At 38.6% G+C, this 27,695-nt stretch overlaps 1 protein-coding gene across 1 annotated transcript; it reads left to right on the forward strand.

Annotated features, from left to right (window-relative positions):
* Nucleotides 1-3,785: 3,785 nt before the first annotated feature.
* Nucleotides 3,786-27,370, forward strand: LOC129682962 (caspase-12-like). The gene is given in 9 exon segments (XM_055615559.1): nt 3,786-3,856; nt 4,810-5,061; nt 10,605-10,645; nt 10,647-10,778; nt 11,501-11,735; nt 12,645-12,794; nt 15,596-15,705; nt 16,079-16,197; nt 24,981-27,370. Coding segments are annotated over 8 exon segments (1,026 nt in total). The 5' UTR covers nt 3,786-3,849; the 3' UTR covers nt 16,178-16,197; nt 24,981-27,370.
* The last annotated feature ends 325 nt before the right edge of the window (nt 27,371-27,695 follow it).

A 27,695-nucleotide genomic window follows, 5' to 3' on the forward strand; every position in this document is an offset into this window, starting at 1 on the left:
AGAAAGTGTCAGATTGATTTTCAAAGTGGTTGTATAAGTTTGCATTCCCACCAGCAATGGGAGAGGGTTCCCCTTTCTCCAAACAAGTAACAAGACAAGAGCCTACCACAGAGGGCCTCTAAAAGACTCTACCTAGCAGTGTATCAAAGTAGCTATTAAGACTCATAACCAAACCTTCGGCAGAGTGCAGAAAAACATAAAGGGAGGGAGAGTTAATATGACCTGGAGAGGACAGGAGTTCCACAAAGACCAAATATACCTGGGCACAGGGGTCTTTTATGAGACTGTTTCTCCAACCAAGGACCATGTATGGATGTAACCTAGAACCCCTGTTCAGATGTAGCCCTTGGTAGCTCAGTATCCAAATGGGTATCCTAATAAGGAGAACAGGGACTGTTTCTGACATGAACTCAATGGTGGATCTTTGACCTCCTTCCCCACTCTCCTTCCCCCCCCCCCTCTGAGGGAGGAGCAGTCCTGCTAGGCCACACAGGAGGACTTTGCAGCCAGTCCGGAAGATACCTGATAAACTAGTATTAGATGAAAGGGGAGGAGGTTCTCCCCTATCAGTTCTCCCCTATCAGTATACACACACATACACACACACAAATATTCTAGAAAACCCTAAATTAAAACATGTATTAGCAAGAAAGTGTTGCAATCAAATCCTGCTGCACTGTGCACTGGAAGGTGTTGCTTTACAGCCAATATGACACACAATATGGTGGCTATTCATTTAAACAACATAATTAGAAATGACATATCAAAGAAATACTTTATTATTTTTTTTATTCATGGCAGTAATATTCTCAATACTTAAAACATGGCAACAAAAAAAAAATGAATGGATAGGCATAATGAAGTACCATCCCGTTACATGTGCAAATATGAATGCAATTCAGATGTAAAAACCAAAAGGATTCTGCCACATACTGCAACATGGGAGGCTCCTATGGACGTGATACCACATAAGTAACTGAGGTGCAATGAGAGAGTGTGTGATTGCTCTGTATACTTAGAATAGTCAGATTCATTGGGAGACAGACAGAAAGGTGGTAGAGGCTAAGAAAGGGGAGAAGAGGCAGTATATTCTTTTATTTTATTTTATTTTTTTAATTTGCAATAACAAGATTGAAACTTGACAGTGGTCTTTAAAAACGAAGAGATTTATTTGCCTCGTGGTTCTGGTAGAAATGTAGATGAAGCAGCATCTTTGCAGACAACTTATCTATATCACAACATAAAGGGAAAACTGGACACAATGGATCAAGCACTGAGGCATGCTGGATGTTTTCCAACGTGGGACCAGCACCAGCAACAGCAGGGGCTGACTTTCTAACTGCGGTCCTTATCTTATAATAACTTGTCTTTGTAAAACTCAGCACAGTGTAAAAACGATTCCAGCACATGACAATTTACAGGACAGGCTCACACCACAGCAGACAGTAATTGTTTGATTGGTATAGTGTTTTAGGTTTTAAAATGAAAACATAATTTCTGACAATTAATGCTCATGAGAGCAGAGTAGTCTCATGAATGTGTGTAATTCTCCAGAGCAGACTGAAAGGTGTTCAAGCTGGTAGTTCAAGGTAGTCTCATTTACAAGTTGGAAAAACTTAATAAATGAATATCAAAATGAAGTATGATTAGAGTGAAAATGGAGAATGGATTTCAAAAGAACACAAAAGAAAGTGAAACCACTTAACACTGAAGAAATAACTGTGTTTTCAGGTCAGTCCTGCAGTCTCAGCACTCATGAGCTTGGGGCAAGAAGATCACGTGTTTGAAACCAGGAATTTGTCTCAAAAATTAATTCATGATACTTGGTGAAAAAAAATTGAAGATCAAGGAATAAGAGGGAGAGGAGGGAGTTTAAGCTAGCTATAGTTCGTTTTTATATGAAGTAGTCAATGACAAAAAATACATAAGATAGACATCCACAAGTATTTGAAAGATGTGCAGCAAAGTGATGTTTTCTGGCTATAAAAAAGCTGCTGTGCTCAAGAGCTCTGTGCAGCTGGCTCTCTCATATGAACTCACTGTGGGTACTTTACAGAAATTCACTGTGGCCGTGGGCTATCTCTCACAAATTCGCAGTGGCCATGGCTATCTTACATGACAGGGTCCTGGTGGAATCATCAACATTTCAGGATATGTAGAGGAGAAACCCTCCCTGAAGTACAACTTGCAGCTGAGGGTTGTTTGAAGCAGTATTGTCAGTTTCTTCATTGCTAAGCTTCTCAAGCTCCGTTAAATAACCTTCCTACCATGATTCGGAAAGAAATTAGTAAAACACTTGGGAGTCTCAGGGAATGGGCATGTGTCAGAGGGGACTTGTTAAGAAAAGCTTCAGCAAGAAATACAGAGGATAAGAGTGGTGAATACGGTGAGAATAGCTAGAATTCATACGGCGTGCTACCTTCAAACAAAATAATTTAAGAAATGATTACTACTATTCAAAAAAATAGAAATAATATTATGGAAGTTGTATCTAGAATACAGGAGTGAGGCAAATTGAGAGTTCTGATTTTCACTCTAAGCTTTTCTGCACTGTGCTATTCATTGAACTGTGGCTGCATTATTCGGCAAACATTTTAAAGTTATAATCTACCACACTTGATAGTTCTCAACTTATCAGATCGTATGCCATTCATTATGATGTTTTCAAGTAGCAAGTTGATTGATTTCTAATTCAACTATTTGACACTGGCCCTGTGGCACCTTTTTTTTTTTTTTTTTTTTTTTGTATTAAGAGAGGCTTTTTTCTGTCACTGAGGCAGGAATGATTGTGAGGGAGTTTCTGGAGAGGACTGACTATGCAACTGGGAGAGAGCTGGCCTGGATGTGCTTTCTGGGCCTTGCACAAAGACCCGAGGTGGTTAAAAAGGAGAAAAGGAGAGGTCCAGCTGCGTGTCCATCTTCTGCTTTATCTTCTCCTAGAATTTACCAGAATATCTTCATGGATGTTCAAGTACCCAAGCTGGAAAAAGTACGAAAGCTTTGTGAAGGCAGAGCCTGGAACTGCACAGAAGTTATTTGAAGTTGGTATGTTAGTCACACCAATTAACTCCTGCGGTAAGTAAGGGAAAGACAGCTACCGATGGAAGGCTAATGTAAAAAGTCAACAGCATTAGAACTGTGTTAAGTATTTTACAAGGATTAGGAAATAATTCACAAGGAAAGCAGCTAACATGTCCTGTCTTGAGCCGTGAACATAAAGCAGCAGTATAGCATTCATTTTTAGATAAACATTTTCTTATTTAACTTTTACTACCATCACTTATCCATAGAATTTGAAAAGTTAGAAGGAAAGAGTCTCTTGCCCACTTAGCCAACCTAAAATGTGCACTGGCATCTCCAGATAAGTGATCTCTGAAACTGACAGATAAACACGCTGACCCAGAGACGTGGAAACAAGGTTACTTACCAGGGTTTTGAATTGGCTTCTCTGTCAGCATCTCTGTCCCCTGAAGCCTAGCAGACCGACACATTCTGAGTGAAGTAGGTGGCTCTGTGGTATGGTCTCCCATCTAGGTGAGAGCTCAGGGAGGTGCTGGGAAAAAAAGAAGTCACAATGCATTTCTAAACTGTGCTAAAAACAGGCAGGACCCAGAATGAATTTTTGTGTGACTATACACTTTCAGTCAGAAAACTTCATTGCGTCAAGGAGAAATGTTGCTTATCAGAGGAATCCCTGGTTGGCTCTCTGGGCAAAGACAAGGGAAATTGTAAAGCTGGAGTTTCCCGGTGAGTCAGCACCATCGGTATGTTTCTGGAAAGGAAAGGCAGACCATTTCCGAGATCGCTTTCACTTTTGTTATTTCTTATGTCCAGAGAGCCTGCACAGCCATGGCGGGTAAGTGAGCCTTTTCTTTGTTTATGGTTGTGCTGAGGGAGTTCTGGACGGATTTCTGAGAGAACAGATAACGATGTGGAGGGGCTCCATCAGAACAGAGCTATGGAAGTCTGAGTGGACAGGCTTTAACAGCACCGGTAGAAGCGGGAGCGCAAACACCAATCCTCCAGCTTAGTGCTTTACAACTGCTGAAAAGTGAGGGAAATGTAACTTATCTAGACCCAACGTATTAATATTTTTTCTGTAGTTTGAAGCATGCTTTTTGACTCACTGAGTTGAGGTTCCCCCACGGTGGAGGTGTTTTATTGTGAGGGTGAGAAAACGAGACTATTCAACAAAAACTTGTCTTTCCTCCAACTTTCTGCTCTGTATCTGAACTACTTTCAGCAGCGAGAAAACCAGCTAGTTCGACTTCTCCATCTCCACACTGAGGCATCTAGGAGTCCTGGCAATATAACCACCACATAGCTCTAATTTGTTCATAGTTCACTATGCCATATATGAACTAAAATGTCTTTTCATTTTATTTACGAAAAAATGAGCAAACTTGGAAGGGTCATGAACGATACATCAAAACATCAGATATTTATTGCTAAATTGCTTCATGGAGTGTTTTTCTTCTCTCAACCTCCACTTCCTCCTGTATAAACTTGGAGAGGGTTGAACAAGATAAATTCTTACCCGGTTCTTGGAGAAACTGTCACTCAGGCATCACCTGATTAATTATATTATAATCTCAAAAAATGAAAGAAATAATTTTAAAAAAGAATAGAAAAACAACAAGAAAACCCATGGATCCCATCCTGATGTATGAAGCAGAAATTTCAAGAATGCCATTCAGGAAGTCCTGTTTATTTAGCCGAGCAGGTGATTTTTATATGAATTTAAAAGCTGGTAGTGTATAAACATATCTAAACTTTTTTTTTCGTGTCTAAATGTTATTATTTTGACAGCCAAGAGAATACATGAAAGAGATCCAATCTACAAGATCAAGGGTTTGGCCAAGGACATGCTGGATGGGGTTTTTGATGACTTGGTGGAAAAGAATGTTTTAAACAGAGATGAAATACTCAGAATAGGAGAAGGTGCAAGCTTCATCCTTAACAATGCTGAGAACCTCGTTGAGAACATCTTTGAGAAAACAGAAATGGCAGGCAAAATACTTGCAGGCCACTTTGTCAATTCCAAGAAACAGCTGAGATTAAGTGAGTAGCTCTGGCCAAAATGCCATCAGCTCCTTCCTTTTCTACTGTCCACGAGGCTTCTGTCTTTACTTCTGTTTTCAGTGAAGTCTAACCCTCTGGCTGTCGCTTGTCTATTTGCTTAACGGATTAAAAACCCCAGATTCACCACAACTACTTTTCTATTCTTAAATATTTTATTTTCTCCTTTGGCAATTGCACCATAACTGCCCAATGGAATTTACATATTCATTTCATTATTGCGTTTTGCTCTGCTAAAATACAGTCTTTATAAGGCAGACCTTTTTGGCTGCTTTATTTATGAGTGCATATTGGTCATGCAAGAAATGACATCTGGCAGATGGCGGATGCTCAGAAAATATTCAGTCATGATGACTTCCGAAATAGGGTTTTTAGTGGTCTAAGCTTCTGATCACATAATACAGATTTTAGACTCATTCTCAGATATAGAATGTTGAATGGGGGAGGAAGAAGTCGCTCTCTTCTCTTAGATGTTGCTTAATTCCAGAGAAAAAAAATCTTTGCTTTAATTTTTACTGGGAAAAGCAAAACAAACCAATAAGGAAAAAAGAACCAGAATTTGAGGTTTAGGGAATATTAATTTGTCCCTAAAAACTGTAAGCATTATAGATTTTGTGCCTGTGGTTGTCTCCGTCATGTCTCAGATTTTCTCTTTTGGCAGGACAGCATCAATTACAGAGGAGCAGTGGGTGTTTATGTGTTCCACTAAATATTTATCACAAGGTGGCCAGTGGTGCTTAGTCTGCAGGCCCACAGATCCTACCCCAGCAAGTGCTATGGAAAATATATCTCTCAAATTCTTGACATTTTCTTCTGTGTTATTTTTGTTGAATACAGTCAAGCATCTTTTTGTCAGAAAAAAATAAATGATAAAGAGAATCTCTGGTTACAGATTTTGGCTACGTGTTTACTTATATAATGATCGTGATAGAGATAAGTCCTTGCTTCATAGAATCTGTGCCTCCATTTGTTCATTTGGAAGAGGCCAGCATGCTAATAAACAAGCTTGAAGCTCGGAGAACAGATTGAGCATCCATGGTTCAAAGAGCAGCATGATCATTTACTGACCAGTGTTGTGCTAGGTTTCCATGTATGTGACCTTAGATACGTATTTAGATTTCCTCTGATATCTGCTGTTCATATTGTTTCAGAATTTCATTCTGATGATGAAGACGATGAACCTCAGAAACTGACTATACTGCCTTCTCCATTAGGTAACTAGCCCCATGCCTCAGTCTGCCACAGAAACCGTTTGATCTCTACTTTCATGTCCTGGTAACAACTTAGGGAACTGCGGTCTTACACATTTTCATTCTTTGAAATGAATACATAGAATGTCGAACTGAAGGGGAGGAGAAGTTCACTCTCTTCTCTTAGATGTGGCTTAATTCCAGAGAAGAAAATCTTTATATAATTTCTGAAGGAAAGGGAGTCACTGGACACTGGTGACATGGCCACTGGTTGCTCAGATACAGTGAATGGCCACACACTTACGAGCAAATGGGCAGCACTATTTGGACTTAGAAATTAATAATAATAGCACAATATAAAAAGTAAAAGGAGGACGTGACACTAGAGGGGTAATTAACGGGGAAGCAAACAGGAGTTAGAGGAGGTAGTGTTAAGCCTGAGAATTGCAAGGAGAAAAGACTAAATTCACAATGTTTCAATTAGGCTGTCTTTGGGTACACCCAGGACTGAGCAGCGAGATGTAGGAATTTGACAGAGAAGCCCCTGATGGCCTCTTGAGATCCTTTTTTTCAGGAGAGATACATTGTTTGTAGGTGTTGTAGAGCTGCCTATCACACATTGTTAGAAAAACACAATGAAAGGGAAGGGACAAGGGTAAAGATTTGCACCATGTCAGTGTGGCCTTAAAGTGTAGGTTGAAAATATGTTTTGTAATTTACATCAGAGCTAAGAAATAGGAAACTATTCTTAATTCCAAGTAGAAACTAACTTGCAAGAATGTAACATTGGACAAAGAGGAACTTATTTTTTAACTACAAACAGGAACCTTAACCTGCACAGGCAGACTTGAACTTATTTGTTAACTATCTTTACTGCAAACAGAGCCCTTAACGTCTCACTTGTAAGGTGTATTTATCCTGTTTCGGTCTCAGAGTAGTGGTGGATGGGCATGGTCAAAAGGCAAAGTATCAACACATAAAACTTTAAAAGCAAATGAATAAAGAAGAAAACATCTTTGGAACAGAGTTCTGATACTCCCTTCCTTTATCCGCTCCAGACTCTGAAAATGAAATTGAAGACAACAAAGATGATGGACAAGCTTTATTAGAGCAGACATCTGCTTTATCTCTGATAGGTAACTGCACCAAACCTCTATTTCATAGGTCTTGCTTATAACTGGGGAAGGGGGTGGGGTCATAGGTTCTCTGAATTACAGTAGCGAACCACATCACTGAGGCTCAGAAGTCTGGGTTTTCTACCTCTACCTCTACCTCTAAAAAGTCCCTCAGATCTTTCTTTTCCACTTCTCTTCAGAATGCAGAGCGGGGGAGGAAGATGAAGAAACGAAGGCAAATGCTGGCGTGGCCCATGCATCACAGCCTATGCTGACAGGTAATGTTGATCCCAGGGTCTATGCTGATGCTATTTGAGATAATGCAAATTTTAAAATCCTTTATGGGTTATGGGGCTAGGGTCACAGCCAAAAAGGTCATACAGGAAAGCCATCACTAGCGTTGACATAGCCCATGTTTTTAAATGATGTTAACAACATCTTAAATTTATAAAACGCTAAAGGTTTCAGAAAGTACCAGCACAAGTAAGATGTGGTTAAGCACATATGTATAATGTGTTTTAAAGTTTATATATAATTATATAAACATACCTAACACGGTATGAGTTATACATTCTTTGTGTTCACCGAAGAAACTGATGAACTCTGGGGTTTATTAAGGAATTCCATTTGTCTGGAAAGGAGAGTGATAGTGTTGTGTGAATGTTATATTTTCAGAAGTTCTGACAAACTAAAGAATAAAACTTTTGTCATTTTTATGTATATGCCTTATAGTAAATGAAAAAAAAATGCACTTGTGTTCTCAATATTTGGTTTGTATAACAGTAAGAATAACAGATCAAGATCAAGATTCCCCCTACCACTGAGTTTATAATTTAGTGAGTGGTGATATATGATAAATATATAGGAAGTAGTGTAAATTCATTTAACATATAAAAAAAGAATTAGACTAAAGAAAACAATTGCATGTTAAGGATGGGTTGAGGGCTGAGAATAGCCAAGGAAAGGTATATGCTCAGATGCTTAGCTAAGGCCAACCCCAACGAGGAGATATGCTAGAATACACCTTAAAGTTGCAAAGGTTATTGTGTGAAAATGTTGAGCAAAACAGTTCAGGGTAAAAGACCTGATACAGGAATGATCTTGACATGGCACAGGTCCATATGGAAGGCTATACTCTCACTCTGAAGTAGGAAACCAGGAGTAAAATAAGTGAAGGTGTTAAGTTCAGAGTCAGAGACGGACTGCCTAGATCCTCTTCTCAGTGGAAAAGGAGTCTACTGTGGTAGGTGTGTGTGTGTGTGTGTGTGTGGGTGTGGGTGTGTGTGTGTGTTCGTGTGTGTCTCACAAAACTGCCTTCATTAAGAGTTGTCATTCCATAAAAATTCAGTAAAATATAGACCCATGGATCAGCTCCATCATCCCGAAGTTAACACCCGCCACTGAAATGTCCTCCAACCATGTAAGAATAGTAAGCAATGCTTTGTGAGTAAGCTGTTTGTTTCATCTCAGCTTGCATATCATAAATCATCAAAACAGACAATGAGAAATATAAAAAAATAGATTTTTTGACTAAGAATGTGATTCTCCCTTTTTGCTAAAATGTAAAAAAGAAAAAGAAAAAAAGGGGAAAAAAAGGTGATTCCAGAGAGAACTTTCAGTCTCCCACTTCTCATCTTCCATTTGTCCTTTCTTCCCTTTTCTTCCCTTCCACTCCACTTCACATTAACACCCCGTTTCCCTTTCGTATCTGTCATTTATGCTGCATTCTTTTTGATGTCTTTGTATATATCGTTCTGTTCTGTGTTACCATGTTTGTGTGTAGTCACTTCCCTTCATACTTTCAACTTTCCCTTTCATACTTTCCCTTTTTATATGCTTTTCTGCGTAAAAATTAACATTTGTTGATAGAATCAAATATACTATGGAAGAGCAAGAGAGAGGGAAGTTAAAGAGGAAGAGAGAAGCTCAAAATGCTCAGTAAGTATCCCAGGAAAATTCTTGTAGGTGAGTGAGGTGTGGAATCAAACACAGAAAGGGAAGCAGTGTCCTTACAAAGTATGTATCTTTTCTTTTGGATTAAGAGAAAACACAGAAATAGATAGGCACAGGTAAACGAATGATTTGTTGTTCATTAAAACCAAGAGGTTCACTGCCCCTTGGAAAATCAAAGAAATAAAAACAAATATTTTCAGCAAATTGAAAATATTCAGTCATTAGTAGTGAAGTGTTTTTTTTCTACTGCCAGGCTACATGCTGGAAATACAAAGATTAGAGGCTTCTTCCTGTTTTAAGTTTACAATCAGTAAACAGAAAATAGTTCATGAGAACTTTGTGGGGAGAGGTGGTCCAGATATCAGGGTGCATATTTTATAACACTTAGAACAGTAAAGAACTCCTTAAACTGACATAGGCTTCCTGTCACTGGAATGGCCTGAAACGTAATACAAGAGTAGAAAATAAAATATCAATTACTAGTTCAATTAAATTAAGTGAAACTTAACGTCCTTACAAAGTTTAGAATCCTGAATTTATGTGATTCTAATAATTTTTTGTTGTTGTTTGTAAAAGACTAGCCAATGTGTAAACACTAAAAAAGTACAAAATTTGACAGGTTCAGTGATAAACAGAAATAAAAAAGAGTGACTACAAGCACAACAAAAGAACTTTAGCATCAGTCCTTTTATATAGGAGGTCTTCTTCTCCTTTTATTAGTTTCCTGAGGAACAGCCTTGAGCACCAGACCAATGGAACATAGGAACCTCATATGTGCATGACTATAAGCCATTTCAGATTTTTGGTTCTGTTTTCTCTTTTAGCTCCTCAGGAAATTTTGAGCACAGAAGCCCGTGACACATTGAAGCTTTGTCCTCATGACCAGTTTTGTAAGATGAAGATAGAAAAGTCAAAAGAGGTGATCAGCTTTGGATCCAGGGGATTGGACTTAACCCGTTCAGACTCTGCGGACATATTCCTTCACATAAGACAATGGACGTTGAACTTTGTCTAATCAAGTGACACTCATCTTAGTTTTCCCATTTTTCTAATCTCATCTCAGACATGTCCTCAAGTCCACTCTACCACATAATCCAAGTCACATCAGTAGTCAGACTCAGGCACAGTACCTGAGTCAAGTCCTATCATTTCCTCAGAAGAGCATAACTCCATCAGCAACATTCTTGCAACTGTTTTTGTTTGTTGTATGTTTTTGGAGGCATGACGAGGGTCCCTCATCTAATCACTCTGGGTCCGTTAATTGCAGATATATCCAGTGATGGAGAAGGAAGGCCGAACACGTCTGGCCCTCATCATCTGCAACAAAAAGTTTGACTACCTTTTTGATAGAGATGATGCCGAGGTAGACATTTTGAATATGCAAGAACTACTTCATAACCTTGGATACTCAGTTGTATTAAAGGAAAACCTTACAGCTCAGGTAATGACCCCAAAGATCAGGGCAACCTTGCCTGTGCTACTTTTGGTAGCAACAAGAACAAATTTCATGTCACAGTATAGGAAATATATTTGCTTCAGAATAGGATTTCCTGGGTTTCTACCTTCTCCAAATTGTCCTCTCATAGAAAGTATTCAAAGAATACTTTGCAACATTATTTTGACAAAACAGGTGGTCTTTTTAAAGTGCTAGTCTAGGTGTCTATATTCCCTGATGTTGTAAGCTCTGGGCCTTGAAATTACATGACCCAGAGAATAAGCATATGAGGCTTTAACAATGTCAGAACAAAATGTCTAATTATTGAGAATTATACAAATCTCAGTTCTGTCTAAAGCAATTAAAGAATATAAAACTTGATATCAAGAAATTTCATATTTTTAAATTTTATCAACATAAACTTGTCTGCCTATTTTTTAATGAGAATTTCCCAAAACATAATTGTGTTATTTATCTCAGAGTCTTTATAGATCCAAGATTCTTCATAAAACCGTAGGGTTAGAAACTATTCAAAATCCCACTAATGTTCATATTTTATGAATATACTTTTTCTGACCAGAGGTAAAACCTCTTTTTTTCTTACAACTATCCTCTGCCAAAATCACTTGACTCTAGATGTTATTTATCTGTTTTGTGAACTTCCTATGTTACTCAGATGCAAACTTTATTTGGAGAATACACTGAGAGTGATTCTAGAGTCTTTTCAGGAAATGAAGACTGAACTAATCGAGTTTGCTGGCCGTCCAGAGCACCAGTCCTCTGATAGCACGTTCCTGGTGTTTATGTCCCATGGCATCCTGGAAGGAATCTGTGGGGTGAAGCACAGAAACAGAAAGCCAGATGTTCTTCATGACGACACCATCTTCACAATTTTCAACAACTCCAACTGTAGGAATCTGAGAAACAAACCCAAGGTCCTCATCATGCAGGCCTGCAGAGGCAGTGAGTCTGAGTCAGCTGAACTTTCTTCTATGAGTCTGGCATGTGCATTTCATGCTCCAGAAGATAAATGGGGGGAACACTTATGTATTATCCATGTGTCCAGTCCAAAAGAAACTATCTATTTCCTATGTTTTAAACAGACAGTAAGTAGCCTGGAATAGTAAGAAATGTTCCAGCCAGGCACAGTGGTGCACTCCTACAATCCCTACACTCAGGGAGACAGAGGCAGGTAGATCTCTGTGTGTTTGAGGTCAGCCTGGTCTACAAAGCATGTCAAGGAGAGCCAAGGCTATACAGAGAAAGCTTGTCGAAAGAAAGGAAAGAAAGAAAGAAAGAAAGAAAGAAAGAAAGAAAGAAAGAAAGAAAGAAAGAAAGGGAAATGTCCCAGTCATTTGTCAACATGGTGTGTATTGTATTGTTCTTGGTCAGTGGCAGTCTCTCTAAATAATCTGCTTTTAGGACCAGAGAGATGGATCTGTGAGGAACAGTGCTCATTGTATAAGAACTAATCCCAACAACCTGTGTGAAAATCCAGGCATAGCATGTATTCACGTAACCCCAGGACCATAGAAGGTAGAGACAGGCCAGTTCCTGATGCTAGCTACCTGATTAGCTCCAGGTACGGTGAGAAACCCTGTCACGAGAATAAGCTGAGGAGTGGTAGAGTGAAACAGTTGACACATTTTGTTTGGCCTCTGAGTTTGCACAAGGATATGGATGCCTTGCACTCGCATATGTACATGCTACACATACAACATATACACATAGATATTTGAATTTTCAATAAAATCATAATGCAATGTACCAAATGAGAATATAATGGCAACAGATATACTTTACCTCTATGGAATGTGTAGGTGTGTGTGTGAATGTGTGTTAAATTTGTTTAAAACATGCCATCTCTCCTAGGTCAAGATGGAATTATTTGGGTATCCACAAGCAAAGGAATAGCCACTGCTGATACAAATGATGAGCGCAAGCTAAACTATAAATGGAATAAGAGCATAACAAAGGCCCATGTGGAAAAGGATTTTATTGCTTTTAAGTCTTCTACCCCTCGTAAGTGACTTCATTTGTACTGAATATGTTTATGCAACATGCTACACTTAGATAATATACTTTTAGTGAACATTTTATGTCTAATTGGATGTTTTTAGTGATGGAGATATTTCAAGTATTTGGGTTTTCATAACTAGATTTGTTCAGAAATTATCAATGCAAAGATATCAATTCAAATGTTTTTACTATAAAAATTAATGATATTTCACTTTGATTTGTTTTTAAAATATATTACTGACATATTGATGCATAACCTTCCCTGTGATTTTCTAAAAATCAGCCAGAAAATATATTGGGCTCACAGCACACACTACAGTAACTCTTGGCATATTATTTTTATTTAATTTTTGAAAATTAGGTAACACTGAAATGTCTGACTTCACATTAATGTAGCCAACAAATGATCAATGAGCTCCCTGAGTCATACAGGTGACTACATGAAGCTGACTTACCGCCCAGAAACAGAACATTCCCAGTAGCTGTCAATGCAGCCAAATGTCCTTCTAAATACCCATCTGCGACAAGACTCCATCAAGGATTTAGAGAGCAAGGCAACTTGAGACCAGTTTGCACAAATCATGATTCCTTGCTTTCATATTCTGTGACTAGGAGGTCTAAGGAGTGTAGGAATCACTTGGAGATGCTAATGTGCAGAGTTCTCATTCTGTGTGCCTGCAGTGTCCCTGACATGCGACCTGTTCCAATAAAACATGGTGATGTAGCTTCTGCTCGTATTTGAGCTAAGAGATGAGAGGACTCTCCAGGTACAGAGCAGAGAATGAAGACTGCACAAACAGTGGCCATCCACACCTAGATAAGGCACGCATGTACTTATTTATGTTTTGCAATTTTAATGAGATTTTATTTAAAAGGAAAATTCTATACTTTTAACAGACAAAAGAAACTCAAAAGTATACTTGATCTGTTAAGAACACTGAAAAAGTGTTTACTCGTGGAAATGGTAGAAATGAAGCACAGTACACAAAAACTATTTCATTTGAATTGTGTCTGCAAAATATTATGCTAGAATTGGGCTAGTGGAAAATACGTGTTCCACAATGAAAGCAGATGTGGAGCCTCACTTCTCTGAGCTAATTCACAGGTTTGTGAGGCAGACATTTACCGGAAGGAAAACACGGCACATTGTAACAGAATAGTCACTTGCATTAAATACTATAGAGGAATATTTGGCTCACAGGATAAAGAGGTTATCCACATCAAGGGGGCATGTTCCACATGATATAAACAGAGTGTACAGAGGGCCTGAGAAATAGAAAAGCTTAGAAGAAAAGACAAAGCTGTGTAAGCACAGACTCATGGGAGAGGCAGGGGCCAGATAAGGGAGGATCTTACATGACCTTTTATGGTAATAACTTTGGGGAAATTTAAACAATGACATAATGCAGATTTGACTCTCAATGGGATGCCGAGAAGCAGGTCAGACTGCTTTTTCAGCACTGAGACACAGAGGTGATAGTGACAATGTGGAGTGAGGCAAGTCATCGGTTCCAGCAATTAGTACATGAAATTAATATAATCACTGGTTAATTGATCGCTTGGGAAGAGATGGGAAATATGGAGGTGATACACTATCCAAGAAGATGTTTACAGTGAAGTTATTTAATTAGGATATTTTATTTTCCCCAAATACTGTACTATCTTGTTTCGTACCATGTTAAAATTCTATTTCTCACAAACCTATGTGGAGGGATCTACTATAAATATTCTATGATATTTTATAAGTTAAAATGTTAACAAATGTGACTGTTTTAAAGTGAAAGAGAGAAGAGATTTTGCAAGAAAGTTTGAGATGGCCGTGACATAGGTAAATGATTAATAAAGGTAAAACGATTAATAAAGAGTTGAGCAATTGTGTATTTCCCAGAATATATCTGCCTTAAAAACTGAGTTCAGAACTTGTCAGTTGTCGAAACAATATTTGGCAATGTTAAACATAGATTATAAACAACAACAACAGGAAATTGAGAATAATGTGAGAAAAATACTTGGAGTTAGGATGAAAAAAAAAAAAACTCTTAGAGATTAAGACTACGGATGGAAGGGCTAGCTATTGTGCCTGACTCATCAGATCAGAGGAAGGAAAAATGAAGGAAAGGACTGCCGAGTTATCCATGCGGTTGGCAGAGCTGATAAGTTCTAACGTTAATGGCAGACCAGGTACAGGTGAGGCTAATAACTGAGACTGATTCGGGGCTTTGAAATTTTTGGGTGGCAAGGGACAGCCAGAGAGGAGTGAGCAGAATCTTGTGGAAAGGAGCTATCAAGGAAGAAAAGGTCTGAGTACAATAAAAGAAAAATTGGCAGTAAGATGCTGGTTAAATGGCAGTTAGAGAACTGTTACTCGGTGCTTTAACAGCAAAAGCTTAGTTCAAATGGCCGAGAAATGGTCTTCTTAAAGAGCATTACTCAATAGGAAAAAGACGCAAAAAGATACAGCTGGAAACACACAGGATAAAGAAGCACAGAAGCAAGGACTGGTCAGAGTTGGTTGTTTTTCCCTAACATTAAGTTGGTGCTGGAAGGACCCTGCTCTTTCACAGGGCTTGTGTGCTGCAGGCTGTAACTTTGGCTTTGCCTATTAAAAAGTGCATGTGGTTTTATGACCCAGGGTTTGTACAGGTTTTCTATGTGTCTTTTATGGAACCTCAAGATCTCCGCTTTCCTCAGCTTTGGCCTCCTATCTTCTGTAAAGCATCCAGTCATACTTGGGTCCTAAACCATGGTGTCAAGAGTCTTCCACACTTCATTCTTCATCATCATTCCCATGCCTTTATTCACAGATAATATTTCTTGGAAAGTAAGCAAGAGTGGGTCTCTCTTCATTTCCAAACTCATCGACTGCTTCAAAAAGTACTCTTGGTGTTATCATTTAGAGGAAATTTTTCGAAAGGTAGGGGTTTGGTTTTAATCATTTATGTCCTTAAAAACTGTAAAGAGGCATATGCCAAGGGCCATAAATGTTTTCATCCTGAGGATACTTACCACATCAATTTATTTAAAGAAACTTTTTTAGAATACTACATATGAGCAGTATGTTTTTCCAGAACCCTCTGGTTGGCACACCCTTGCTTATGCTTAGTCACTTTTCATAAGCTACTAACTTCATAAGTCATTCTTTCTGCACTATATCCAAGAAAATAGCTAAACACTGTTAAACAACCCAGCCACAGCCTTAACGTACACCGTGACTTTTGTTGTCATTGTGTAGAGCAACAAAATAAATTCTCCTAAAAGACCTCTGAGGACTTTCTTTGCTGCTGCAGGTTCAACACTCATTTGAAGTCCCAGGGGAACTCACCCAAATGCCCACCATCGAGAGAGTATCCATGACACGGTATTTCTACCTTTTCCCTGGGAATTAACACAGGCAACACACGTGCAGGTGAGTGTATGTGCAGAGGGGATTTGGGAACACATTTACGTTCAGTACAGAAAATAGAGAACTATGTTGACATGCCAGCTTCTTGTTATTGGGGCTATTTCTTAAGGGAGCTGGGGAAAATTTTGCTTTTATTGGCTTTCATTGTAGTCTAAAAATTGATCTAAGAAATGGTTAGTCCTCTGATAACCAAGTGAAAACCTACTGAGAGTTAGAGTTTTCTTTCTGGAACTTAATCAGTGAGGGGAAAATATTTGGATTTGATGCATGTATAACATTTTGTAATTGGAAGTACCATGCACAGGAGTTTTCTCTTGGGAAGAAGTCCTTTTGCTGAACTACACACACTGTGCTGTGATAAGCACAGCCTGAGCCACGGTGTAAACTGAGGAGGCCTTGCTACAACTGTGCTGAAGAGGCAGGGTCCGCTCACCCTGTCCCCCTCGGCACACATGCAGTCCACATCCTTCCTGTAGATAGATGTCTAACTTCAGAGACCTTTCTAGTTATATCTTAAATTTGGTACTGTGAAGGTCTATGCATACTCCTTTCTAACTTTTCAAGAAAAAAGAAAGAATTATAACAAAAAAATTGTTAAGAGATCCATTTCCCATAGAGATATTTTGAACCAAACTGTTTTTCTATTTACTTTCCACAAATATCAGGATTAAAAATATAATCATAAGTGGACATATGAACAAATGAATCCTGAGAAGCTGTGCAGTTTGCTCATTATGTAAGATTACATCATGCTCATTTCAAAACAAATATAAAAGTCATATTTTTAAAAATAACAAAGAAATGATCACTGCCAAAGTTTTTGGAAAAAAATCCATTTTTAAAAATCTCTACTTATATTTAATTTTGTCTGTTATTGTTTGTTATAACCTTTAATAATGGCAATGCGATGTTTCCTACAGTTTTGATTTTCATGGCATCTGTGAGGCATGCATGCCCCATTACTGCCTCTGACCTTACTTTCAAAGTTGTGTTTATTATTTAATTCGTACACAGCTTTTAAATTTTTTATTTAGTGAGTTATCATTTTAAATTAATTTATTTATTCACTTTACATCCCAGTCGTATATTCCTCCCTCCTCTCTTCCCAGTTCTACCTTCCCTCTCATATCTCTCCTGTACTTCTCAGAAAACAGAACCCTCCTCACAAACCCACCCCAGCTTATCCAGTCCTATGAGGACTGAGTTCACACTCTTCCCCTGTGGCCTGGAAAGGCAGTTCTGTTACAGGGAAGTGATCAAAAAGGAGGCAACAGACATACTAGTGAACCTGCATGAAACCTGAGCTGGCCATTGGCAACATATATGGAGAGGACCTAGGTCCAGTCCACGCATGGTCCTTGGTTGGTGCTTCAGACTCCAGAGGCCCCTCTGGGCCCTGGTTAGTTGGCTCTGTTGGTCTTGTGGAGCTCTTGTCACCTCTAGGTCCTTTTGTCTTTCCCCTCACTTTTCCTCTAGACTGTCTATGCTTCATCCAAAGTTTGGCTGTGAGTCTCAGCGTCTGTTTAGAACCATTGTTAAGTGGAGCCTCTGAGAAGACAACTCTGATAGGCTCCTGTCTGCAAGTTTAGCAGAGTATCATAAATAGGCACACACACCTTGTGATAGTGATATTTTTATGACTTTACTTTTATCCATATGAAGCTAATTTTTTTAGCATATATACCTAAAATCAATACAAATATTTCCATGGGCCTGTATAAATTAATACCAAAATTAGGTGAGAAACCCTATGTATCTTACTAATACAGGATAGTTGCCAATAGTTAGAAAATGATTCCTTTTAAGACTTATACACACTTAATAGTACTGAGAACTTGTGAAATTCACTGTAGCACTATTAATTAATCACTTGGCACCACTGACACCAGGTTCCAGGTGTTGAATGTTTACATTAACACCAGACTCCACAGGTTAACGAGTGCGTGGCAGGTCTCTCCCGAGTTAGCTGGCATTTGAACAATTGTTTAATCTATAAGTTGTTACCATTACATGTATTGGCTTGCCTCTCAGTGGTGAAAGTCATGCCATGCTGTGAGTGACTGAGACTCTAGTTTCATGTGTTGTTCATGCTTTCCTTAGTTAGTCTTATTTCTGTACTTTTTTTTTTTTTTTTTTTTTTTTAGTAATTTTCATCATAATCTTGCAGGTTTTCTTACAGTGGGTAAGAAGACCTGATGGGTTCAATTGTGTTCAAGACTGTGCTCTACTGATTGGTTGTTACTTGCCCCTTTTTATTTTCATCAGGATCTTTGTATTTATATTTTTATAAACTTTAAATTTTTTAAGAAAAATACCTAGGCTATTATATTTTGTCATTATTTTTAACTAAGATTTTTTTTTTTTTTTTTTTTTTTTTTTACACAGTTCCAGTCAGGTATTGCTGTGGGTGAGAGGAAGAGAATACCAAGCTCCCTGGATTTTTAAATGTGGAAAACTTTTCAGTTTAGACGTTTTATAGAGTATCATATATCTGGATAATTTCTGATAGGTTATTATTATTTTTTTTTGAAGAAACCTGAGATGTGAAATTTTTCATGAAAAATATAGACTAGCTTCTTCCTTCTGAGTCTTCAAAACTTTTATTTCATCTTCTGAAATGTTATAGTCACACATCTGTACTGAGCGAATGAAAGAGGATGACACCTAAGAGCACGTGGATACTAGCTTTTGGGGGACCACTTACACTTATGGACTAGGCATCATAATTTACTCACAAAGCAGATCTTCTCTGCAGCGGAGCTGCGAAAGAAAGGAAGAGTCCGTTACATGCTGTCACGTGGCTAGCGATGGGATGAGATAAAGGAGACTCAGTTCCACTGTCTGTTTCTATCATGCATGATTTCTATGCCTAGTGGCTGCTTAGCATTCCTTTTAACTGGTTTGTGAAGATATACCTTACAGAGTTACATTATTTACAAATTTATTGGCTTAATTTTTTTTTTTTGGACTAAAAATGTTCTCACACAAACACATCCAAATTTCTGTCTGTATCATTGAAATAAACCCCCCAAACAGAAATGACATGGTTAAAAGCATTAAAGGTAATTTTTGATGCAAAATATTGTACAAAACTCTACTCAGAGTTGGATTCTTCAGGAATAGGATGTGATGAAGCCTATTTTTTGCTATCTTGAAAATGTTATATCATTCTTTTTATTTCATTGAGCCAGAAATAAAATCAGTGTTTATTCTTTGCTTTATAAATTGTTTAAGAATCTTTCTCTAGACTCTTTATGTTAGCATTTAGCAGCCTGCTTCTATGTTGCCTAGTAACATGTGATGTCATCATGTGTAGCCTGCCAGGTAGACCCACCTGGCAGGCACAGTTCAGCTGCACAAGAGCTATAAATAGATCCCTGCCTCTTACCTCTTATGCTCTTGCTCTCTCCCTCTCCCCACTTTCTCCATCAGGACGCCCCGTTGTCCCCCTATCATGTCTCTCTCTCTCTTTCCCTCTCTCTGTCCATCTCCATCCATCATTGTTTTATTTAGTCCTAACACCCCTCTCTCCTCTCTTAACTGTCCTCTACTCTTCTCCCTTTCCCTCACCCCCTCAGAAAAGGGGAGCTTCCAGTTACAAACCCACCCAAGCCCATCAAGTCTTATCATGACTTAATACATCTTCTATTGAGACCCAACAAAGCAGCCCAGGTAGGGAAAAGAGATCCAAAAGCAGGCAACCTAGTCTATGGCAGATATAACCCATGCATGCTTTCCTTGTTGCTAGGAGACCCACAAGAGGACCAAACTGCTTATCAGTTACATATGTGTTGTGGGCCTAGGCCCAGTCCATTATTGCTCTTTGGTTGGTGTTCCAGTATCTGTAAGCCCCTCCGGGCCTAGGTTAGTTGACACTGTTGGTTTTCTTGAGGGGTTCTTGTCTCCCTCTCTGGGACGTTCTATTCTTCCCACATTCCTCTGCAAGACTCCCCTAGGCCTGCCTAATGTTTGCTGTGACTCCCACAATTTCAAGGCATACATATATACAGTGCGTATCCCCCAGGAGACACAGTAACAGTTCACATTCAGACAAAGACCAAAGGGTTATTTTTATTTAAATGATGCGCACATCAGATATTATATGAAAGAGGTTTATTAGATGGAGATGAAGAGGGAGAGAGAGAGCTAGACATGATAGGGAGAAGAGAAGGGGGCACCCCGACAGAGAAAGGGAGAGGGCAGGATCCAAGAGCCAAGAGAGAGACAAAGTGGCAGGTTGGTCCTTTTATGGAGCCAGCTACCTGGCCAGCGACACATGATGACATCATTGTTTGCAAGGCAACCCAGAAGCAGACTGCCAAAATACTAACAAGGAGGCTATGATCAGGATGTAAAATGAATAAATTTATTAAAAAAAAAAAAGAAATTGTTGGAGTCACCTCTGGTTACTGCTAGACCATACCAGAACTATGGTCTTTTTCCTAAAATATCTATTAACAATTTAACCATTTCATGCTTTCTCCCTGGTCTTACAAATTTTTCAGTCTGTCAAAAAACATCTGAGCACTGCTCCTGTGGGACCTCCTACATAAGCTTGTTTTGTCATTTATGTATCCTTGTCTTCCTGCAAGAACAAAAGCTCCATAAGGGATCTTCCTTTTCTTTTTTATGCTATTCAAAGTGCTTAAGGGAGTGCCTAGCAGGGAGGGTACTCTCACTAATTCTTCATTAGAGAAGGGGATTGATTTAGAAAGCTTTATATGGCGCATTATATATTGAGATTTTAGTGGATTTTGTAAGTGCCCTTTACTTATTAAATTAAGAATTGCTTTACTTTAGGATTTTTTTTTTTAATATCCATTTTCCCCCTTGATTCTTCTTGGGAACTACTGTGTGTCCAGAATACATAATCTGCCTTTTTATTCATGGTTCCAAATCTTCCCTTCAAAAACAGAGCTTGAGTTTTAATACAAAGTATAGAGTAAACAAGAGAGGCCTATGTTGCACTTAGAGATGTTCTCTAAGTGTGGAATTGTACACTGCACTGAAGAATATTGACTCAGCCTCTTTCTGCGTTCTAGGTCAACCATTTTATCTTCATATTCACCTTTATAAGACAGATCCCTACATTTGTAACTTCATTCTCTTGCACCCCGTGTGTTAAACTATTCACCTAATCTGCCTGTTCTCTTTCCAAATTTTCTCTCTCCTTGTTTCTTCTCACCGTTTATGTGTTTATGTCATTAACTTCACTCCAGATACAGCATTGGTCATCAGAGATCCAGATCTTGGTTCTTGTTACTTAGTTTTGTCTGAGACAACATCTCTACAGTGCTTTATTATGCCCTACTCTCACAGACCCCAAAGACCACCAAGGAGTGGATTCTGACCTAAACGCACTAGAGCCTTTTATGACAAGCTCCTGCCCACACACCATCACCTACACAGTGTAGAGCGCTGAGCTCAGGGGGAGAGAGCGCTTTGTAACTGTTAAACCAGAAATTCCCAGTCTTTTCTCAATCCCCAATAAAAACCCTGCTATGTGGCTGCTTGGGGCTATCCTCTCTGACTCACTGCAATGCTGACAGTGGATAGACTGAACTTAGGCCTGAATAAAGCTCTTTTCCCTTGCATAACCGCTCTAGGCCCTGGTTAGTTGGTCCTGTTTTTTGTTTTTCTTGTGGAGCTCCTGTCACTTCCAGGTCCTTTTCTCTTTCCTCCCACTATTCCCTAAGGCTCCTTACACATCTACATTTTTTGGCTGTGAGGTTCAGCATTTTTTTTTTTTTTTTAGGTTCTTCTGGGTAGAGCCTCTCAGAGGACAGTTCTGACAGGCTCCTTTCTGCAAGCTTAGCAGACAGAGTCTGGCACTCTCCCATAGGGTGGGTCTTTGGTTGGGCCAGGCATCTGTGTGGCATTCCTTCAACCTCTGTTCTATGCTATATCTCTATCCCTGCACATCTTGTAGGCAAGGTATATTTTGGGGTCAAAGTTTTTGTGGGTGTGTTGGTGTTACCCTCCCTCAACTAGAAGACAAGTCTAGTTAGAGGATGTCCTCTTCAACCTCTATGAGCTCTGCTACTAGGAGTCTCTCCTTGAGTGCCCCTCTTACCCTCCCAGAAACCTACTCTGACTTAGGTCTCAAGTTTGTCACAAAGATGTCCCCACCCTCAGTTTCTCCTTTCTCTGCAGGCCTTCTGTCCTCTTTCCCCTGCTCCACTCAGGTCTGATTTCCACACTCTTAACTCTCTGTGCCCCCTCTCCTACCTTGTTCCTTCTCTTCAGCTATTACCTCTGTCTATTCTATCTCCCCTTCTGAGTGAGATTTAAGCAGTCTCACTTGGGCCCTTCTTATTACTTATCTTCTTTGGGTCTGTGCCTGGTAGTATGCTTATCCTGTACTTTATGGCTAAAATCCACTTATAGGTGAGTATATACCATATGCATCTTTTGGGGGTCTGGGTTAGCACCCTCAGTATGACTTTTCTAGTTCCATCTATTTGCCTACAAATTTCATAATTTTGTTTTGCTTTGTTTTTAATAGCTGAGTAGTATTCCATTGTGTAAATGTGTCACAGTCTCTTTATCCATTCTTCTGTTGAGGCACATTTAGGTTGTTTCCAGATTCTGGCTATTACAAATAAAGCTGTTATGAACATAGTAGAGTAAGTGTCCTTGCTGTATGGTGGAGCTTCTCTTGGGTATATGCCCAGGAGAGGGTATAGCAGGGTCTTGAAGTAAAGTTATTCCAATTTTCTAAGAAAGCACCAGATTGATTTCTAAAATGGTTGTTCACATGTACACTTCCAGCAGCATTGGAAGAGTGATCCCCTTTCTCCACACCCTCGCCAGCATGTGCTACCACTTGAGACTTTGATATCAGCCATTCTGACTGGTGGGGGATGGAATCTCAGAGCTGTTTTGAATTGCATTTCCCTGATTACTAAGGAAGTTTAGCATTTCTTTACTTGCTTCTGAGCTATTCAAGATTCCTCTGTTGGGAATTCTCTGTTCACTTCTGTGCCCCATTTTTAATTGGGTTATTTTGTGTATTGGTATTTGATTTCTTGAGTTCTTTATAATTTGGATATTAATTCTTTGTCAGTTGTAGGATTGGTGAAATTTTTTTTCCCAATCTGTAGATTGTCTTTTCGTTCTATTGACAGTGCCCTTTGCCTTATGGAAGCTTTTCAGTTTCAAGAGGTCCCATTTATTAATTGTTGATCTTAGAGCTTGAGCTGTTGATGGTCTGTGGAGGAAGTTGTCTCCTGTGCCAATTAGTTTGAGGCACTTTCCTGTTTTCTCTTCTACTGTGTACCTGATGTTATATTGAGGTTATATATATTGAGGTCTTTGATCCACTTGGATTTGAGTTTTGGGCAGGGAGATAAATATGCATCTATTTGCATTTTTCTACACATAGACATCCAATGAGACAAGCACCATTTGTTGAAGGTGCTGTCATTTTTCCATTTTATGGCTTTGGCTCCTTTGTCAAAAATCAAGTGACAATAGTTAGATGGGTTTATTTATGGGTCTTTGATTTGATTCCATTGATCATGCTGACTGTTTTTATGCTAATACCATGCAGATTTTCTAATTATTGCTCTGTAGCTTGATGTCAGAGATGGAGATACCTCCAGAAGTTCTTTTATTGTGTAGGATTGTTTTAGCTAATCTGGGTTTTTGTTTTTCTATATGAAATTTAGAATTGTTCTTTCAATGTCTGTAAAGAACTGTGTTGGAGATTTTGATAGGGATTGCATTGAATCTGTTGCCTTTGGTAATATATATAGATATATAAATAAATATAAAATAAATATATTAATATATTTCATTATGTTTTAAATGTGTTAATTATACATCGATATTAATATATTAATAAATATATAAATACATTTGCTTAAAATATTTAAATTATTTATATTTTAAATATAAATAAATATATAAATGCTTAGAATATTTTTTCCATTTCTTTCATGTTTCTACAGTGACTTTGTATACAAAATTACTTAATCTCATTGTCTTTAAAATAATTTGTGTGTTGATATATTATGAAATATCTATTACTTATTAATTTGTCTTTTAAAAGTGACCAATATTTAACTGTTTCTAACATTCAGAAACATCTCTTTGGCTTATAATAAATTCTTACACTCCCCAGCTTACTCTTCTTCCTTTCTTCCACTGTTATAAAGATACCTGTATGGAAACAGAGACCAAGAAGTTATTCTCTGTGAGGCACATAGGCTCGCTGAACAGGGACAACAGGAATGGAGCTTTAGGGAGGTCAAGATGTCCAGTCCCTGAAAAATCTCAAACCTGAGACTGAAAATCTTATCCTGAGATCTGCAGGAGTAGGACTGATAAGAATAGGACTTTCCCTCCCAGCTTCTGTGCCCGCATGGCTGGCTACCCACAACCCTCAAGGGAGTTACATGTAGTCATGTCGCCAGAACCTGGATGCCAAGAGAGCATCCCCAGCGTGTCAGCCACAACCGGTGGAATACATTCACCCTGAAAATCCCTTCACCTCCCCAAGGTTTATATAGTCCCCGTTGACCTTCAATAAGCTGGCACAAGGTCATTCACTGAAAATCATCTGAGAATTGCTACTTCATTGAACTGTAATACTTGAAGGGCTCTTTTGGAGAGGTCCTTCTCTATCTAGACATTCACTACTGGATCCTCATATCTGCCCACCTGGTGGCCTTGCCAGCTCCCGTAGTCACCTGGTCTAACTGGGGCCTGGTCCAGCCTAGTTGATTGGTCTTCCCTGCTCAATATGCTGTCCTCCTGACTGCTCTGCTTCTCATCCTTTTTAGGGAAGGCCTTAATGTCCAAAAGAGCTGTAAAACTCCTCCTGGAAGAGGTCAGGAATCACAGAGAGATGGAAGAGATGGAGAAAGAAGAGGAGGAGTAGAAATGACGCCACTGCTTGACTGACATCCACTGCTCATAAATTTTATGCTCAACTCAAGAAATGCAAATAATGCCAAAGGCTGCAGGACAGTTGAATTAGCAACTAAGCACAGTACAGTGCCATGCATATCTTTGACACAGTGTGTATGTGTGCTGGACTACGGACGTCTTCTATGATTCTATGACTCTTCCTCTTCAGCACTTTACTGTGGCCACCATAGTAAACCATTATATATGAAGGCTAATAAGTCATAAAAGGAAGCTGCATTTGTCAGTGTGTAAACTCTAAGATTGGAGGTTATTTCCTAAACATTATGCCTCTCAAGACTATTATATTACCTCTTTGCTGCTTTCTCAGCATATTATTTAATTTTAAAAGGTGTGGGTTTGGACATTTTCATGTACTGTGAATGTATTTCTGTTCCTTGATCTCTGAGCTAGCTTGTCAATTAGTGCTTCATTAACACAGAGGCAACACCCCATATAACTTGTCCTCAATTTAGCTCTAGTAGCCTTTAGTATTAAAAGGGGACTTGAAAAGAAGGCCAAACACTATATTATGACATCAAGGATATTATATTTCAAGTCAAGCCAAAATCTAATTAATAGAACAAATTTGCATTCCTTAATGAGACTCAGCTATGAATTCTTTTAATAAAGTGTCATATACTTGCAACTGGTGAGTTTGTATTTAAGGAATTTGGAAAGAAATTCACCTTTAATCATTCTGGATGATGAAAAAGCAGTTTCTAACAAAAAAAATCTTTTAAGAGAGTTATGCAAGCCTTTGGCAAAAGGGAGTTTTACTAGCATTAAGTCAATGCAAGAGGTTGTGGACTGGAAGGATCTCTGACTCAGCACTGCACGGTTAGGGATGGAAACTGATGGCAGATAGATGTTTTCCCCACTCTTGACTTAAACAATGACATGATAGGAATCGTGCTTACCTTTGAAAGAATGTAAGCTACGTTATTATGGACATTAGAAGTATCAAACGTCACCAAAAGCTCAGAAGTGTTTTAAGATCTCTTTTCTATTAGAAAAGAATGGAGCCTTAGTCATTATCTCAACTTTGTTATTAAACATGATTCAGAAATTAACAAAACACTCATGATCCCAAACTATAACCCACCCCCAGTAAGATAAAAAGGAATAAAAAAAGTGAGGGAGTAAGGAATGGGAGAAAGGAAAGATGGCGAGAAATGAGGGAGTAAAGCAGAAAGTTTTTTATATCCTTTATGTAGAATTCGTTACTGGTCAAACCAAAGCTAGAACATAGTCCTATGGTACTGGAGTGGTAGTGCCCAGGTAAAAGGTGTCTTTTTTCTCCTAGAAGACCGGAGTATAATTTCCAGCACCATGGGATAACATGCTCTCTTCAAAATGTTTGGTCTCAGGTATACACGCAGCACACACACACACATACGCGCGCACACACACACACACACACACACACTGAATTCTCAAAACTAATTAGTACGTTTAGGAAACTTTATCTACTGTTCGATTGTATCTATATCTAAATAGTAAATTTACAACGAACATAGTCACTACTATTAAAATGTATGGCTAGTAACACTCACCTCCTTTCTATTGAATCTTTAGCCAAATATAATTCCACGCCCCATTTAAATGAAAACAGAAGCAAAAAATATCTGTTTTACTAATGATGAAATCAGTTTCCAAATAATATTTTGCTGAAAGTAGGCTTCTGCTCAAAATAATATGCTCTTTCTTCCACAATCAATAAATCTATTGCAGTAAAATTATTTCACTGGAGAGGAAACAATGAACACATTCTTAAGACTATACCGCTCTGCAAAGAGGCAAGGAAAAGGCCAAACTAATTAAGTGCAATATGTTCCAATCTTCCAAATTAGATAGATCATTTTGCTTCCCATGGTTAGTGATGAGCAGAAGGATAGGAGGAATGGCAGGAGGTTCCAGTTTGGTGTTCTTCCTTCTTGTTAGTGGATGACAGCATCTTTTTATAGGCTAAAACAGCTCTGCAAGAACAACTGAATCATAGTTTTCGTCAACAATGTCTGTCTTTTTGCCAAGATATATCTGATCCCTTAGCTTACAGGTTAAACAACTTTGGTTACAGGCTTCATTAAACATGGAACTGAATCTATTTAATTTTCCTTAGGTCCATGCTTCACTCTCTGCTGCCAGTGAAAAGTAAATATGACAACAAAGTTTGAAATATTCAGGGTTACAAATGTTATGACAAAGGAAAAAGTTGTATTGACTTATATACACAGAATAAACTTAACCCATTTGTGGAATTTAAGTGTTTGAAAATATACTAGTAAGGAAAAATATGAAGAAGCTACAATACAAGTCAATGGTTTATTTTATGTATAGGTAAATATAAAATTGGAATACAATTTGCTGATGTCTATAGATAGGAAGAAAAGCAAATTGACAGACTGTAGGGAAGACTTTAGAGTAAAAGCATACCAGAGTACATGGAATCTTATGTAAGAAGTGGGAAATAGTAAGATCTGGAGAGGACAGGAACCCCACAAGGAGAGCAATAGAACCAGAAAATTTGAACACAGGGGTCTTCCAAGAGACTTATACTCCAACCAAGTACCAGGCATGGACATAACCTA

Source organism: Psammomys obesus, unplaced genomic scaffold, assembly GCF_907164565.1.
Source record: "Psammomys obesus unplaced genomic scaffold, mPsaObe1.curated_primary_1811, whole genome shotgun sequence".
NCBI classification, from domain to species: Eukaryota; Metazoa; Chordata; class Mammalia; order Rodentia; family Muridae; genus Psammomys; species Psammomys obesus.